The sequence below is a fragment of the Astyanax mexicanus genome, chromosome 2, assembly GCF_023375975.1.
Source record: "Astyanax mexicanus isolate ESR-SI-001 chromosome 2, AstMex3_surface, whole genome shotgun sequence".
Classification (NCBI taxonomy): Eukaryota; Metazoa; Chordata; class Actinopteri; order Characiformes; family Acestrorhamphidae; genus Astyanax; species Astyanax mexicanus.
In genome coordinates, this window is record NC_064409.1 from 62,035,314 (window position 1) to 62,054,800 (window position 19,487).

Consider the following 19,487-nt stretch of genomic DNA (forward strand, 5'->3'; position numbering starts at 1 on the left):
GCTAACTGCTTACTGTCCATTCTTATTGCTGCGGGATGTTTACACAATATCAATGTCCTGTTCAGCTAATGTACCCAAACACAGATAACATTACAACTACATTACACAAACTATTCTCCTCCTGATGATAGAGAAATTTAAACTAAATGAACAGCCTTAGGCCTTCTAACAAGACCTATGTATAACTAGCTGACTTGGTCACACAGTGAAACATAAAACATCAGTGCCCACTTATTTAACCACAAGTTTAAATTATGTTGTGCAAATTAATTTTAAAATAGATTTTAACATTGCATAAATAATGTTAGATATTAAAAGGATATTCTTCCTGTAAATAGAGTTTTCTAAATGTGTAACTGTTCAGGCTTCTTATTCTCCAAACTGTGTATCATTCCTGGCTATCACATCTTTATTATTTTTATGGTTCATAAAGGAATCTTCTTTTATTTTAACCCAGCATGTTGAGAAGTGTTTAAATATGGTTTTATCAACTGTGCTGTATGTGCATCTTGCCTTAAAACATACTATATGGACTGATTTCGGAGCATTGCTGTGAGGAGTTGACTGCATTAAACAGCAATGACAACTTTTTATTGCATCATGATGATGATTTATATCATGATACACACACAATATGTTTTTATTTTAAGTATTCAATGGATATTGTCAGTGGTTGAGAAATTTTACTTTTCATTTCAGGGACATTCCAGAGTCTGTTACTATTTGTGCATTTTGTCTACATGCCAAAACATTAAGATTAATCTTGTGTATCAAAAATATCTATAAATATTGTGATATAGTTTTGTTACTATATCATCCATCCATTTTACTACACCTCCTCATTCCCAGCTCCCCAATTCATCCATCCCAAGAGCATTAGATGGAAATAATGAAGATAATGAGTTATATCCCTTTAGCCCTTTACCCCTGGCATCAGGCATAGTGCCAATAAGTTCATGTTTACGTCCTCCAATTCTACTGGCAATACTTCTCTATCTACAGCGACTAGACAAGCTGTGTCAGCAATAGATGCAACTTAAGCAGCTAAATGAATGATGAGGGGTGCTCACTAACATTTTGAAACATAGTGTACTAACTATTTCTACAATCACGTGATTTAGGAAGGTTTTCCTGCAGAACATACAGTGTTTCTCACAGCTCAGGTGTGTCACATCACAGGTGTGTCTCTGACGGCTAGGCCCCACCTCTCCTCTTTCTCTTCATCCTCCTGGTTTATAAGGCTGTATTGAGGGACAGACAGCTCTCACTCTGGCCGCTCTGTCTGCTCTGTGGCTGAAATGGGGAACTGCATCGTGCCCTACTGTGACGGGCCCAAGAGCACCAACGTCAGATGGACTCTGCCGGCCGTTTGCTTCGTCTGGCAGTGCGCCATGGTCATCCTGTTCGGCTGCTTCGTCCGCTATAACGACGAGGTGGACGCGCACTGGCCTGAGTTCAAAATCGAAAAGAACATAACCAGCGACGCAGAGAACGACTTCTACTTCAGATACCCCAGTAAGAGTCACTGCACTAACTACACACCACAAAGCTCACACACTTTAATATGTATAACTTCTGTCTGCTCTTTATTTCTCTCTCTCTCTCTCTCTCTCTCTCTCTCTCTCTCTCCTTCTTTCTTCCTCTCTGTCCATAATAATGGTAAAATTTGTTAATGCAATACAATTGCACTGCTGCATTCTTTAAATTATTTAATAAATATCCTCGCTCTTTCTCTCTCTCTCTTCCCCTCTCTCTTTCTTTTTTCTTTCTTTCTTTATCTCCTCTCTCTCTCTCTTTCTCTCTCTTCCTATTTTCATGATATCTGTAATATTGTAAATGCAATGAAATTGTCCTGCTATATTGTTTAGATTATTTAATAAATTGCCTTCCTCTCTCTTTCTTTCTTTCTTTCCCCCTTTCTTTCTTTCTTTCTTTCTTTCTTTTTTCCCCCCATTCTCTTCATATTTACATGATAACAGTTATATCGTAAATGTTACCAAATTTCTGCTACATTCTTTAGATTATTTTATTCTCGTTCATGTTAAATAGCCTATTTCTCTCTCTGCACTAATATGTGTAATTTTGCAAATATTAAAGAATCAGAAATTTGGCAAATATTTATGGAGCACTACCCCGTCCCTCTGGTCTCTTTATCTTCCTCATCCTCTCTTTCCACTGTGTTTGTAATATTGGAAATAGTATTAAAGAGCCTGTTTGACAGGCTCTTTAAATGAATTACCTCTTTCTCTTTTTCTCTCTCTACTGATTACTGTAGTATTACAAATATTGAAAGTGCCTATTCGAATTTCTGCCCATTTCAGTCTCTGGATTCTCTCTGCCAGTCTCTCCATCTCTCCAGAAGAACTGAAAAATTGCAAATATTGCGAGGCCTAATACTTAATATTTAAAGGGCCTATTTCAATTTATCTGGTTTCTCTCAGCATTATTAATATATCTCTGTCTTTTCTCTCTTTCTCTTTCTGTCGGTCTCTCAACTGATAACTGATATTTGCTTGTTTAAAATTTTGGTTAATTTTTATATTTTTGGCTACTTACTGTCACTTTCTCTCTCTCCCTGTCTCTGTCTTTCTCTCTCTTTTGATGACAGTAATATTGTAGTTATAGGTATCAAATTTAAATCCCATATCATTATGTGATCTCTCTCTCTTTCTTACACACACACACTTTCTCTCTTCATCCGTGTTGCCAATCCTGTTTCTATGATTACATAAGTTCATTACATGTCGGAGCTCATTGTCAGATCCTGTACAATGGCCATCTGCACATTGTGTGCAAAGAGTGCATTCCTTTGTTTGAGGAGGCAGAAAGTTAGTTTTGGGGGCACTAACCTTAATATAGGATCTGATGCCACTGATAGAGTTACATAAGGTGTGTGTTTTTGGCCATGCATAATATCTCTTTATGAAACACATCAGTGATTATGCAAGTTGTTGAATGCAGAGGCCCAATGTATGTGATTACTACTGTATTGTTTGTGGCTGTATGATGTGTAAATTCTAGTGGATTTTCAATGATCAAAGTATTTAACAGATTGTAGAAGAGTTTGGTGGCATGGGAGTCATGAGAGTCACTCCCATGCCTAGAATTACTATGGGTGTGATTGAGCTTGTGAAAACTCCTTTCATGAGTATCCATGTCTGATTATCAGATCAAGGGGACTGCAGCTTGGAAAAGGTTCTGTTATATTATCTTGTGTGGAGAAAAAGCAGTTCTACTAGTTTGGCCAATTTCTCATTTTATATAAATATAATTTAGCTTAAATTATTTAAGCCTTGTGACCTCAGCATGAATGTCAATTAACCAGACCTATACCAGCCATACTAGCTCTCCCCAACAACACCACTGAGATTTTGGTCTTATATCAGTTCCTGATATCTGATTAGCTTTTCCTCAAAGTCACCCTGCCTTGTGTCAGCGCCAAGGGCACGAAAAAACATTCTGACTGTTTAGTAAACTCAGATAGGTTACATGTGTACAGTGTGCCGGGCTTCAGCAAGTAGCATTTGCAAACACTGTGGCATTTTGTAGCAACTTGATCCTATTAAACCATCAACAAACCGAGACTCTTGAACTACATGCCAAAAAAGTATGTCTTTGTCTACATATAAACAACCCACATAGGTGGACTGATCAATCCCTTAAGCTGGTTTCAGTTCTACAAAGGTTATTCCAGAAAAACTATTTTAGCTTCATTGACAATTGACTTTTTTAAGTGGCTCAGTCTAATTGTATATTTGGAATCTTGACTTGTTGGAAATTGCAAAACTTTTTTTTTTTTAATTTAACACTGCTGGACATTACCCAGCTAAAAATTTCAAGCGAGTAGACGAAAGCTTGTAGTTTTCTGAATGAGGCAGATTTTCATCTGTTTTTAGACATTAGAACATTTTATTTAATGTTTGGTAACGTGTATTTCTTTATTCTTCTGGCTGAATATAAGCTCTTACCATTTAGTAAACATTATATTTAGTAAAAATTTAAACATTATAGTTTAAATTTCCGTTTACAAATTAAAAAAACATTCTATTTAGATTCTGTTCAGCAGTATCTATTGTAATATTAAATATTTTCAGGAATTTATGTTGCGATATTAATAATGCACTACATTTGTCCAAGATTGGAGTAAAATAAATAATATTTGGCAGATCTGCCTTTGGTTGGTACAGTATATAATGGAAAATGAGAAAAGTATGAATTTTCATTTTGTATTAAGCAGTAAAAATGTTACAATATTTTCTGCTGCTCTAGCATGATTATGTATCAGTGTTAGGCCTGTCACGATAACAATTTTTTCGAATGATATATTGTCCCAGAAATGATTGCGCTAAACGATATTGTTGACATTTTAAGTAGGGCTGTCAATGTTAATGCACGCTGTTAATTTGGAATCAGTAACGCGTTACAATTTTTTTAACGCAAGTTAATTAAGGCACCAAGTTTGACCCCTAATTCCACTGTAATCTGCCCCATCCCTGCCCAACGCACTGATCCGTTGTCTGGCTGAATGATTGAACAACAAGCTCTGAGCATCAAAAAGAACAAACAAATGTGATTAATCGCTGTTAATCACAGAATTATGTTGTGATTAATCGTATTGAATTTTTTTATCGATTAACACCACTAATTTTAACACTAAAATTTAATTTAATGGAACAAATGTAATAATAACATAATATCATAACAAGAATTACACCCTTTTAAAGACAATACAGTTTTCATTATCTGGTTTGTCCCAGCTGGCCCACGTTGGAACAGCATAAAGACCCTGCCCCAGCCTTCACTCAAGAAATATGCTGACAGTGAGAGGAAGGCTGAAGCAACACAAACCTAAAAGACACTAAAATTAGGCGACTAAAGCCGCAATGGGCCGTTACTACGTATCTTTGAAATTATTTTGGTGTTGATGGAGGGCATTTTTCCTAATCAAGGAACGTTTTGAGGTGTTGTGAGTCTGTCTCTCTCTGTGCTTCTGCACTACTGGGTCATGGAAGCCATGCCTTTATCCCGAGGGGCGTAATCACGAAATATTTGCATTTTCTAAGTGCAAACACAATGAACGATATCACGATTATTAAAATGATGAAGGTCATGTCCATTTATTGAACGATAAGTCGATAATATAATTATTGTGACAGGCCTAATCAGTGTCTTTAATTTTTTTAATTTCTAGTCCATCGCAAAGTTACATACTTTCACAATGTTCCTGGAGGATTATTTTGGTAGCAGGATACAGGATAACCTTCTGGAACTTTTTTAAAATGTTCTAAGGTTCTCTGTTAGTTGGAAAGCTGGTCTTGGCTGAACTAAGGTAACACTGGAAGACAGTGTCTGTCACAGTGAAATAACCTCTAGAAGAGTCCTGTGGAAGACAGATTTAGGAGTTGATGATGGCTGTTGATAGTGCAAATAAGCGACAGTCTGTAGTTTATTGATGGCACCACCAGCATCAGTAGCGTCATTCACCTGCCTCAGCTATAATACAGTATATAAGAAGCATGGAGAGATGAGTCAGCACAGAGATACCTTTATCCATGATTTGGTTGAGAGATTGTTGTCTTTGTGTTTGAATAGAATAAGCAACCCTATCATGAGCATTTTGCTCAGCAGTCCATATTTAATTTCTACACCAGTCTCTACTCCACATACATTAATAATTGACTTACCTGCAATCATTGATACTAAAATTCAGGTCTTGGCAGACACTGCACTGCTTATCAACTGCATAGCTCATCTCCATGTCTAAAACTCATTTATTGCTCACATCTTTTCAGTTTTTACCTTTTTTTATAATATTTTAAAAATAAATATACTTTACATTGTGGCCAGATTTCATGATGACGAGACCTGTCAGTGATGTTCTTTTCCCATTTTTCTTATAGATAATAAGTAAAAGTGGAATTTATGTAAATCATTACACAATAATTTTCATTTTTAACAAATGTACTTAAGGGTGCATACAAAGTCCAGCAGGTCTATCTACGCTAACATTAGGTTTTCCGAGGAACTTTGTAGAGTGTCTGGTATTGCAACTATTACCACAATATGATCAATAATTATCATGATTAACTAGCTAGATATCTGAAAACTTCACGACAGCTCCACTACTCCATGTGACATTGATTGTCTGGTCAATCCTGCCTTCTTACAATACAGCAGAATATCTTTTTATAAATTGATTCTTCTAGGTTTAGAAAAATGTCTCATATTGTTTTGTAGGGCACTCTTTAGATGCCTAATGTCACCATGTTTTTAAGCTGAAATCATATAAATGTAATTTTTTACACTAGTCATTCTCCTCATTCCCTAGGTTTCCAGGATGTCCACGTCATGATTTTTGTGGGATTTGGTTTCCTCATGACGTTTATGAAACGCTACAGCTTTGGTGCTGTGGGCTTCAACTTCCTTGTCGCAGCTTTTGGAATTCAGTGGGCTCTGCTAATGCAAGGCTGGTTCCATCATATTGATTCCGAAGACGGGATGATCAAGATCGGTGTAGAAAAGTAAGTTATTGTAATAATAACAATCTAAGCATGCTACACAAGTTGCTGCCATCAAATATTCTAAAAGAATACACACGGACTACACTGTGACTATTGAAAGCCCACTCAATTCCTTAAAGTTCCTTAAAGTCTCTAGCTGTGCCTATCATAGAACAGAAGGTTTTATTTAGGGGGTTGGCGTCCAAAATACAATGTCTTTAATGTATATATCAATGTATTTAAATGATGCGTGTTTTTTCTCCATATCAAGCATAATCAACGCAGACTTCTGTGTAGCATCGTGTCTGATTGCATACGGAGCACTGCTGGGGAAGGTCAGCCCTGTGCAGCTGATGGTGATGACCCTGTTTGGTGTCACCTTGTTTGCTGTAGAGGAATATATTATACTGAACCTCATTCATGTGAGTCTTCAATACATTACAATATGAAGTTTCTTTAGTGCCTTTTATATTGGAGACATTTCCAAATAATATAATAGCAATACAAATGAAAATCACAGCACTACAACTTCTACTACTACCACAGCTAATGCTAAACCAATTTCTTCTACTACTACTATCTACAGTTACTCATAATGTTACTATAACCACTCCTCCTCCTACTATTCCTAATGTTACTTCTACTTCACCTACTACTACACATACTTATAATAGTACTACAGTTCTCAACAAGTCACTACACAGAGCCATATCGTATTTTCCTTGGTCCAAAACACATAATGGCAACAGGGCCATGAAACTAGCCAGTGTAACCATTGAAACTCCAAAAAGAGTCCGACTTACACTTGAACTAAACATTTTTCTGAAGTAGTCACACAAAACCGCACAAAAGAAGAATGCTTAAAAACTAGAAAAATACTGCTTTACTCCAAAGCCCTACCCACAGTCGCACCAGTCCTGTTAAAATGGGCTCGTAACACGCAGGGTAATCTTGGAGGTAGAAACTTTGGGGGCCAACTAACTTGTCTGGCAAAATGGCGAAAGGGGTGGAGGGTGGAGGGGGTATCATAAATCCAACAGACCTGTCAATCAGACACACTACCTCATACTAGGTAATGTTATAAATCAAAAGATTGTTTATTTTACAGGTTGTGTATAAAATATATGCTACTCTCATTATAGTACTACAGCCACTCATATTACTACTACTATTGTTTTTACTAATATTACTGCTACCAATACTGCAGCTATTACTTTACCTATATCTAACATTACAACTATTCACTACAGCCACTACTACTACTACTGCTAGTAGTATTACTACTACTACATCTACTGCTACAGCTACTACTACACCTATTTTACTACTATTCATACTAGTACTACAGCCAATACTACTACAACTAACGTTACTACTACTACTACCACTACTACCAATACTGCAGCTGTCACCATACCTATGTCTAACTACAGCCACTAATACTACTAGATCTACTACTTAACCTGTTTCTATTTGTACTTCTAATACTACTATTATTACTCATACTAGCACTACAACCAATGCTATTACAACTAATGTTACTACTTCTACATCTACCATGACCATTGCTACATCTACTACTACTACATCAATTTTATCTACTACTACTACTTATGCTAATACTACAGCTAATACTAGGATACCTAATGTTACTACTACTACTGCTTTTACTACTACCTCTAATGCAGCTACTAATAAACAAAGTCAAATGTCACATGACACCCTTTGTTTCAGAAACAAAGGGTGTCAAAAATCTTTTAGGCCTATCTTTTAGGCTATGTACAGAAAGTGTGTCCTGTGTCTTTATACTCACCCTCTACTACAACCACTAGTTATAGTTCTGCTGCTGCTACTACTACTACTACTACTACAGCTAATACAACTCTAAACATATGTACACCTACTGATACTGGATTAGCACTAGTATTACTACTAGTATGTATTTTAATTCTGTTGCTACTGCTGTGACTGTCAATAACAGAACTACCCCAGCCACCACTTCTATTAGTACTGTGACTACTGCTACTCGTGCTATTACTCCTACTCCTAAAAAATGATGTTATTATACACTTCATAAAAGCACTTTATTATGTTACTGGTAGCAGCAATAGTATTGATAGCAGTGACAGTAATGATATAATAATTATTTTAAATATAGACTAATAGCATGACAATTAAATATCAGTCCTGATTCTAACAGTGCATTAGGAAGGCATAAAAACCCCACTTATGATTCTCAATAAACAGAAGACTAGTGTATGCTTACTTTAGAGTTCTCTTTATCTGACAGGCCAAAGATGCTGGAGGCTCCATGGTGATTCATACCTTTGGAGCTTACTTTGGTCTGTCCATCTCGTGGGTCCTTTATCGGCCAAACTTGAAAGACAGCAGTAAGCTAAATGGGTCAGTCTACCACTCTGACGTGTTTGCTATGATTGGTGAGTTTACTTACAGTACTTACAGAACATAGATAAATTATGTGCAAAGAAAGGCCATTAAGGTTTTAAACATTATTTTACAGGAACTCTGTTTCTGTGGATGTTCTGGCCCAGTTTCAATTCTGCCATTTGTCAACACGGAGATGGTCAGCACAGAGCAGCCATCAACACCTACCTGTCATTGGCTGCCACAGTTCTCACCACGTTTGCCATCTCCAGCCTGTTGGAGAAGAATGGAAAACTGGACATGGTACTGTATCTGTAAAGTATGATTTTGTCCCATGAGTTTGTTCCCAGCAAGTCAAATACTAACATTATGGAAATGTTAATAGCAACATTCCCAAAACTGAAATTTAAAATATTGATACATCTGCTGTTGCAGCAACATTATCAGAACATTTAAAACGTTAAATAAAAAAGTTGTCCACATCCACAAACTTGTGTTTAGGGTAACTAAATACAGAATTCAACTGTACATAGTAGACAGGACTGGTCTTTGCCTTTGCAGATTATTGGTAACTCAGCTCTACTGGGACTTGAGCTGTAATTTAACAGAATCACAGTGTAGAGCTGCTGTTGTTCAGATAACAGTGCTCTGGTAATAATGTAATTGATTTGTTTTGATTTGTTTCAGGTACATATCCAGAACTCCACGCTGGCAGGTGGTGTTGCTGTAGGAACAGCTGCTGAGTTCATGCTGTCGCCATATGGAGCTCTGATAGTAGGATTCTTCTGTGGTGTCATCTCCACACTGGGCTACATCTATCTCTCAGTAAGAGCTTTTATTGGCACATTGATCACAACCGTAAATTAAACTTTAATTCAGTTAGACCCTGTTTACACCTGGTCACTTCGTGTGACTAGTATCTGGATTGCTTTCTTCACTTGTTGTCAGCCTCTTCCAGTGCTGGAATAATAATACATAACAACTTCAATATTCCGTGCTGAAAAAAAAAATGACTGTTTAGATGTTTTGGAGAGACCATTGTTTCTACACTGCCTTAATGTGTTTTAACCATCTCCTAAAGATGTTTAAGTTATCAGATTTTGTGTCTGTTTTAAATGCAGCTTGGGTGTTTTTACACTTGCTATTTTTACGTGGTTTGACCTTATCAAGATATAATACTGATACTTGAGACAAATGAGGTGACCAGATGTTAATGAGTATTGCCAGCCCAAATCAGATTTTTTGGCATACTGCATCTAGATTGTATCCAGCTACTGTTTTTTGATACTCTGGACAGTGAGAAACCACATAAAATCAGACTTTTGGCATATCTAGATTACGTTCAAATTGATTGCTGTGAAATGATATTAAAATCAGATTGGTACAGAATGCATCACAGTCTAGATGCTCTAGACACATGGAAATTGAATTTTAGCATGTCTTTTGAGTCAAATAACAGAGCAGACAGTCATACCAATCTGAACTGAGAAACAAATCTGATTTGCCTGCAGTCTGTACATAGCTTTAGTATTATTTAAAGATTACAGTGAATAATCAAACCTACTTATTTTGAAAGCCATTTTCTTGGTGGCTAAAGTGTTTTTTTCTCAAAACAATCATATTGAGTATATTAACACATATATACTACATTTAGTTACTGTTAGATTTTGTATTATGTAGTCAAATTTAACATTTGTGTATTTTTGTCTCACAGCCCTTCTTGGAAAGGAAGCTTAAGATCCAGGATTCATGTGGTGTTCATAACCTGCACGCCATGCCAGGTGTGATTGGAGGAATTGTAGGAGCCATATCTGCTGCTGGTGCTACTGAATCTGTTTATGGCTTACAAGGGTAAGCTCAACCAACCCCGTCCTTTAGGAACAGTTTCCTGGACAGGGATTAAGCTTAGTTGTATCAGTTTATTGTTAGCTCGAAATAATAAACATACAAAAGAGCTGCCTTAATATTGTGAATAATAGCAGAGTCAAACAGCATTACCCGTGTTCATCAACAGAGGGAGCTCTTTATGCAATTCTCAGCCTGGAAAAAATAGTGCCTCCAAGCCAAAAACCCAAAAAGCAGAAAATCCTTTAAGGATCTTAAACTAATTTAGGCTTTTTTGTTAATATCATACACCCATACTTTGTAGTCCAAGACTAGGTTAAATGATCTGTTTGATTTTGATGTTTATTGTAAAAATGTGTTGGACAAAAATCCTAAAACAATAATACAGTGTATTATAATGCATGTAGTTCTCTGCTGTGCATCTCTTTAAGTCTGATATCAGTTTGTAGGCTGCTCTGTATTTTTGTTGCACAGTGATGCACTTCTGTTTTGTAGGTCTTTCTTTTTTTGAAAAAAAAAAGGAAATTCGTTGAATTCATTGCTATTCATTGATTAATTGATTCAATTTTTTACAGGTTGAAAGATACATTTGATTTTACTGGTGATTTCAAGAACAGGACTCCTGCTGCCCAAGGCGGATTCCAGGCAGCTGCAATGTGTGTGTCTATATGTTTTGGAATAGGAGGTGGAATATTTGTGGGTAAGTCAGATAATGCAGATGATGCAGATAAATAGAAATTCTGTTGCTGCAAAACTAGCTATTGTAAGGCACTGTTCGTCATGCAGATAATCAATAGAAATCATTGATTAATTTTTGTATGATGTACACAATGAAAAAATAAAAGGGCTTCAATATGAGTCCATGGAAGATCCACTTTTGATTGAATCAGGAATCATGTTTGTAATACAAAGTGGTTCTTTATGGCATTACTCAAAGCATTACTAAAGCAACCTTATTCTTAATAATAATTATTTGTAATAATCTTTATTTTTTATACTGTGGCTGAAGTGTCTGTTACAGCGATTGATAGGGATACCATGGGACTTGTAGTGTTGTGAGAGCACACAGGGCCATATGAACCAGAATGTATGAAAAGTGAATATATTAAAATTAATATATCAATTATTATTAATTATCATGTTATATATCAATTATTGCATATATATTATTATATATTAAGTGTTACGTGAACATATTCAGGTATCACAAAAGTGAATATAATATTGTGTCAGCTTAAATTAAAAAATATTTTTATTATACTGTTAAATAAATAAATATAGAAATATTATGTCATAATATATTATCAGTGTGACATAGCGTGTGATGTGGCTTGTGGTGTGTGGCTTGTGACGTGCGGTACACATGATGAAACAGCATTTCTTTCTTCCACAGGTCTAATCTTGAGGATGCCCCTCTGGGGAGATCCAACAGATGATAAATGCTTTGATGATGTCATCTACTGGGAGGTAAAACCACACTTACTGCAAACTGCAAACAAGATACAGCATGAAAATATTCTGGCTTTATTTCCTAAACATAAACCAGTTTTCCCTCTTATTGCCAGAGCCAAGGTTAGACTGTCCTAGTGCTTTGTAGCTTTGCACATGCCCACATGACCCTCACCATATGTCTATAGGTGTGTGTGTGTGTGTGTGTTTGTATATGTCACCATTACAAGAAACTGCTTTCGTAATGTCCCAGTTTTGAAAGTCTCCGGCTCACTGAAACACACACATGAGGGAGGTGAGGGACGAGACAACTGAAAGTCGCCCCCTTAGGTCATAAATAATACAGTGTAAAAGTTATAATTAAAAATCTCCTTAGTAAAATATCCGTATTAAAATGAATACAAAGAAAATCATACAAAAGTAGTATTTATTCAGGACTATTCATTAGAACATCTCCAAAACTCTCCTCAACAAAATCTAATACTGTTTACTGTTTGGTAAATCAGTGTATAATGAGGTTAAATCAGAAGAGCTGTTGATGGAACTAAAAAAACCCACACCTTGGCTGGGACTTCCTAGAAACTAAAACTACTGTTTTTATGTTCACCTGTCCTGTAACTGGCATAAATAATTTAAAATAATGTGCTTCTTAAACCTTAAATGTTCCTAAACCTCTGCACAGTACTATCTATGTGTGTATGTTTTAATCCTAATCTGTGCCAATGAGTGTGTTTTTTAAACTTTATTTTATGTCCAGGTGCCTGATGAAGAAGAGCCTGTTGAAGCGGATTTACACTACAACAATCACACAGTGGCCAATAATCATGTAGAAGTGTAAGTTTTAAAATGAATAAAGCAGTAATGAATTTCTTATATAAGTGTACACTGCCTTTATCCTCAATACATTAAAATAATGCATGGCCAACACTTATTCAATGGTAATATCTTATCTGCACACATTAGAATCTCCTTCCCAAGCATTAATAAATTGTGGCCACAGATTATTTTTATTTATACAACTTTTGTTGCTCCACTGGAAACCGGTAATTATAATACAATCCGAAATGTTTATATTGACAATTTGTTATAAGAAAAAACACTGGGATGTTCTTTGTTCTATTTTTTGCATTCTACATATATACAAATACATTTACACACACAGGATGGAACCCCTTCAGTGCACAAGCTGTTTGAGATTGTCTTCATTCTGCTACATTACTGCTCTCAGCCACAAGGTGGCACACAGTTACCACTAACCACTCTACACAATTCAGTGCTATTTTCTCTGCCATTCACAGAACTGAAACTCGCTTCACTGTGGGTCAGCAATAATCCTGCAACCGGGATGTGATTCCAGCCTCCTCTCTACAACCCTGAGTCTGCACTTTCTCCTCTACTAGCAGCAGCAGCAGCAGCAGCAGCACAGTAAGATCTCCTCTACTGTATCCCTCACACCAGTAACCCCGTCACCAGCATCTGTGGACTGAAAGAATTAGGGGACCCATTTACTGTATCACTATATTTTTATAAATATCAGAGACTATACATAAAACACATGAAAATCATGAAAAATGATCAAATAGAAGGTGGGTTTTGCAGTTTTACTTCTACACAACAAATCTGCCAGTGCTCATTCAACACTGTCAGAGTAAAATTAACACGTGACTCATAAAATTCTAGTTTTATTTTAACACTGACAAATTTGCTGTGTACATCATTTTTAACCCAACAATCCAAAAATCAATCTATCTAAATCTATTTTATATGTATTTATTTCTGTGTTCAGTTTTACTATCTACAATTGCTGATTATATATTAACGGGGAATGAATCTTACAAAATCAAACACATTATAAAAAAAATCAATTGTGTAAATGAAAGAGTGAATTAATGATTTGAATTAGAACACGTAACAAAGTTACACAATTGAAAATTGTACAAAATGTGTCAGTAAAACTGACTGGCTGTAAATTTTCCTTCTTTCAGAATAGAATCAATTAATCCTGTCATAAAAAGCCCTGATGTCAGATTTATAATCTTATTTAAATATCTTGTGTAATGCTTACATTGAGAAAGAACATTTCTTCCCTTGTAAGAAATTTTATCTTTATGCATAAATACTTCATTTTTGTCTTTTGTCTCATGTTTTTGTAAATAAAAATGATTGTGTCTAATTCTGAATACCTGTTTGCTAGTTTATTACATTTTTACACTTGAAAGGCTCATAAATTGTGTCAGTTTGTGTGGTAATGTTTTAAGTAAATTAAATTTAAGTATAATATCTGCCATGCCTCTGCAGCACCACATTTAAATCTAATCTGAGTTTTTAATATATAATGTTTAGGAGCAGTTTCCTACAGGAGGATCAAGATTAGTTTTGGTTTACATTGAATTTTAAATGGAGATTTCCTATTGAAATAAAAATTTACTTTATAACTAGGCTTAATACCTGTATGGAAATCTGTCCCATTAAATGATAAATTAAGCATAAATAGCTCTTTCTGACCTTTTGAAATTATTGGTTTGTAGTTCACTGTGGTAGTTGCAGACTGGTAGACTGGTACGTTGTGTGTATTTGTCCATGTCAGAGGCCACTCAAACCAAAAGTGGGATGAAAGTTCATGACCTTTGTGTTTGTAGGTCAACGCAATGATGTCAGAGATGACCACGCCACATGTTTCACATATTGTGTGTGTTAATGGGACTGACCAAAGGTCATTAAGGGTCAAGGGCTGAAATACAGCATGCAACAGGTGAAGCAACGATGGAAACTCAGTAGTTCATTTTAACATGGACACTTTTTTGATGTTGTAGGTCTAACAGATTAGGACTGACTGTTAAATTTGTAAAAGACAATGTGCTTTATTTCTCAAAAATTCTTAAGAACACGATTCTTTGTAAAACCCACTGATGCACTGATTTTGACATTCACCAATGTTTTCTGATTTAGGATTTAGTTAAAGCACAGCTGGTTCCATCATTATAAAAGCATGGCTGCACTAAGATGATCTTATCATCTTACAGTCACAAATCTGACACAAGACAAGTTTAAAAAAGTTCTTAGAACGATCTTGGTGAATGAGACCCAGCGACAACAGAATAGAACTTATTGAATCAAATGGAATGCTGGAACATGAAACAATAAGTTTTAATTACACAGAGTGTATTATTATGAAAGTGTCCATGTAGTCCATGTTTCTGCAACCCCACAGTCCTGCTTACAACCCAGTCATCATCAAAACTATTTTCTCTCCCCGTGAGTAGTGAGGAAAGCGGGCTGTAATCTGTCTCTATAGGGGGCCTGGGTGTAAACCACTCTGATCTCAGCAGCCATGTGAGTAGAGAAAGCGCTCTAATTAACTGCTTCTGGGCTACTGTGGAGAAGAAGAGGGAGAGAGGGAGCGCACCCCATTTTTCTTACGCTCCAATAGCCCGCTCCCCACCTCCTTCGTATTCAGGGCCTTCCCCTCCACTCCCCACCCCGCAGGCCTCTCTCGTCTTATGTTTATTCATTTGCCACTTAAAGGCCGGACACAGCACCCTGTTAAAACTAAATCAAGCCCCTTTCATGACATGATCCTTTTGCAGGAGCTGAAAGGGCCCCAGGCTGAGGGGGGGCCTGACCCTGAGGACACTGAGCTGGGGCCTGGAGGTGGGAGGGGTGTGAAGGGGACTTGATGTTGTGTCGTGGCCCCCCCAGCTCCCATTTCCCCAAAAAAAAGCCAGCACTGTCTGCCCTGCTGGTGATTAAGGCAGCCAATGGCCATGAGCGAGTGAGACAGCGGCGGGAACTAAGAGGAGGAGTGTGGGAGATTAAGACCGTCACGCCCATTCAGAAGGAGAGGGGACAGGAGGGATAAAGGAGGCAAAGAGCGTTAAAAGAGGGTAAGGAGGGAAGAGAGAGGGCGCTTTTCATGGCTGATGACTGATTGCCTGTCTGGATCAGTGCTCTGGTTTGATTGACAGCCATGCTGAGCTGAAGGGTGGGAAAGTGGGGAAAGCGCACTTGGGTGGAGCTGTTAGTGTGTGAGAAACAACATTTGGAATTGGGGGGATAAGGCGGGGTGGGGGGTACACTGTGCATGCTAAGCATTAGATACAATACACACCAACTCACACCATCTCACACCATCACTCCCTCTTGTTAGAGACAGACCATGAGAAGCACAGATTAATTAGTGATGTTCAAAAAAAAAAAATCACAGAAAGATATTACAAACAGATATCCTCATTACTGTTCAATACTTTCAGTACATATGTATGAAATTGTATGCCTACATTTTTTTATTTGGGAATTCTTTGGCAATTTGTTGGCAAGTTTATTTTTATCACACATTCTACCCTGAAAAACCCACAGAACTTACAGACAATGAACGCCTAAACATCACCACTGTTAACTGGCCAGTAAAATCCTGAAGGAAGTCCATAAACACTTTTATAAACTGGGCAGAGTTCAGCTAGCCCTGTCGCCACTGATTCCCAATGGTCACTCCACTTTAATTCTGTCTGGAAAGAGACTCATTATTATGAGTAATTATGAGGGCCTGTCTTTACTTGTGGCTGTCCACCTGCTCTGCATCAACAACCAGCTTTGAAGCAGACTTAATTTAGTCCTTTGTCTCATGCAGTCCATATCTTATCACAGGATAATGAGTGACCTTTTTAACATTAACTGTTTTAGAGGTGAGCAGCAACATAAATATTATTTATACATAGATTTAACACATTTATTGATTAATAATTATTAATAAGTCTCTCCAATTAAATACATGGTTATTTTTTTCTAAATTCCTAAACAAACAAAAATCTATTTAATATATCAATAAAGAAATAATGACACTGTAATATTCTCTATATTGTAAAATACTGTGATCATTTAAAGAAAAATGTTAATTATTTTCTGGGAAAACCTTATTAAAAATAATTTTAATATAAATAATATAAGGTAAAACATACCCTGATGTACATGAACTCCACACATACAAAAAAGAAAGGATTCTTTTTTATTTAATCAGAGTTGTGGAATCTGATATCTAACATAAACAAGTATAAACAACACAAATTTTACCACTGTCTGTCACCAATATTTGCATGTATTTCTTACATTCCTAATGACCTGTAAATATAAAAATAAAACAGATTGAAATTTAAGTGAGGTACCATTAGTAAAACCCAACTATGCTAAACTAAGTACAAGCTTTTTTTGTTGATGGTTTTAATTGGTTTGTCAGCTTAGGTCTTTTGATTTCTGGTTATACTCTTATACCAACAGTAAGCAACAGCTTCTGTTATACTGGGATACTGATCACAGGTTAAGGTTTTGATATCTAGTTTGAAAAGATACTGGACTATGCTGCAACAATAACAACGACTTTTTTAACAACTTTTTCCATGTCCCATTGAAGCTAAAGAATGTTGCACTGACCTACTGGATATGCATTTGGGGCCTCCTGTATTTAGTATGGATATACTTTCTGTGAAAGTCACTTGTATGTTCACACAAACAATTCTAGTCAGACAGCATTACCACCCACTGCACTGTCCACTGTCCTGGTACACATGAGACACTGGGGATTAAGGAATTTTACATTCCCACACATCTTCGGAAATTAAATGTTCCATCCATCTGGCACGCACTCTCAGGCCTCACTACAATTCCAGTTATTCACATTGCCCTTTCATGAGTATGTTGGTAAATTTTCATTCTCACTTACACAATAACATCTCATAACTATAAAGCCACCCCCTGAGGTTAAACTTCATGACCAATTGGGGCTCCGAGTGGTCCAGCAGGCTAAGCATTGCACTATGATCAGGAGATTGCCAGTTCGATTCCTGTTCATTTAGCTTGCCATCAGCTACCAGAGCCCTATTAGCAGCAATTCAAAATGAGTGGTGGCTGACTTTGCATATATCGTAGGAGGCATGTACTATTCTAGACCCTTCTAGTGTTGGGGCATCATTAGTGATAGGGGGAGTCCTAATGAGTGGGTTTGGTATTTGGCCGTGTAAATTGGAAAATTAAAAAAATTTAGAAACGAAAAAAAAAGTGAAAAAAGTTAAATGTCATAGTCATAATCAATAGGTCATAGTAGTTAAATGGATGATGAATTAGTTTAAATGTAAAAAAAATAATTTGGCTTGTTTGGACATTGCTGCTATCATATCCTGTGATAAACAAAATTTGTTTAATCTGTTTCTCCTAAATGACACTAAAACCTGTAAATTGTGAATTTATTTAGCAGTCAACCAACCAGCCATCCATCTTTTTTCCTGGCCAGGGTTGGGGAGGGTCCAGAGCCTGCCTGGAATCCTTGGAAAAAGCAGTGGGCAGAGAGCCAGTCCATCACACGATAACACACACACACACACACACCTAGAGGCAATTTAGCACCACCAATTGTGCCTGTGTTTTTGGGAGGAAACTGGAGCACCTGGAGGACACCCACCAAGACACAAGAAATAGCACATAAAACTCCTAACTCCCTAAAGACTGAGACCAGGGCATAGATCAAATCCACCATGTAGTGTGTATTGTGCACATAAACATAATTACCATTTTTGAATAACAATATTGTGCATATAATCCTGCAAACCATGCAATATCATGATATAACATTAAAAATACACTGTGTATTACATTTTCTGTAGTAACTCATAAATATATTAGGATATTAAAGGTATTAAGGAAAATAATATTAAGGAAGTTTCTGAATTAGGTATATATTTGAGTAAAATGAACATTGTTGTTTTATTCTATAAACTGCGGACAACATTTCTACTAAATTCCAAATAAAAATATTGTAATTTAGAGCAAAAAAGATGCAGATCTTTCAGACCTCAAATAATGCAAAGAAAACAATTTCTTATTCAGAAAATAATATTTGTTGGAATAACCCTGGTTTTTAATCACAGTTTTCATGTATCTTGGCATGTTCTCCTCCACCAGTCTTACACACTGCTTTTGGATAACTTTACGCCAAGCAGTTCAGCTTGGTTTGTTGGCTTGTGATCATCCATCTTTCTATTGATTATATTCTGAGCTTTTCAATTTGGTAAAATCTAAGAAACTCATCATTTTTATTTGGTCATTTATTTTTACATAACTGTATATTGCTTGTATGAAGTTTAAATTGCTGTGGTGCTTTATATTGCTAGTGACCTGTATACCATATACATTGGCCTTGTGGTCTCTGTGTATCTTACATACAACAATACTGTGGTGTGCAATGAAATTTAGAGCTGCATCATTTATAGTAAAACCCATCACAAACAGCACAAACACTTAGCTCTTATGTGTTCTAAGGGA

The 19,487-nt window shown here is 36.4% G+C and overlaps 1 protein-coding gene across 1 annotated transcript; it reads left to right on the plus strand.

Annotated features, from left to right (window-relative positions):
• The first annotated feature begins 1,235 nt into the window (after nt 1-1,235).
• On the plus strand, nt 1,236-14,359 carry rhcgb (Rh family, C glycoprotein b). The gene is made up of 11 exons (XM_007228128.4): nt 1,236-1,515; nt 6,329-6,521; nt 6,772-6,922; nt 8,791-8,938; nt 9,022-9,188; nt 9,573-9,710; nt 10,600-10,736; nt 11,306-11,430; nt 12,124-12,197; nt 12,937-13,013; nt 13,478-14,359. Exons 1-11 carry the CDS (start codon nt 1,299-1,301, stop codon nt 13,509-13,511), a joined length of 1,461 nt encoding a protein of 486 aa, XP_007228190.2. The 5' UTR covers nt 1,236-1,298; the 3' UTR covers nt 13,512-14,359.
• The last annotated feature ends 5,128 nt before the right edge of the window (nt 14,360-19,487 follow it).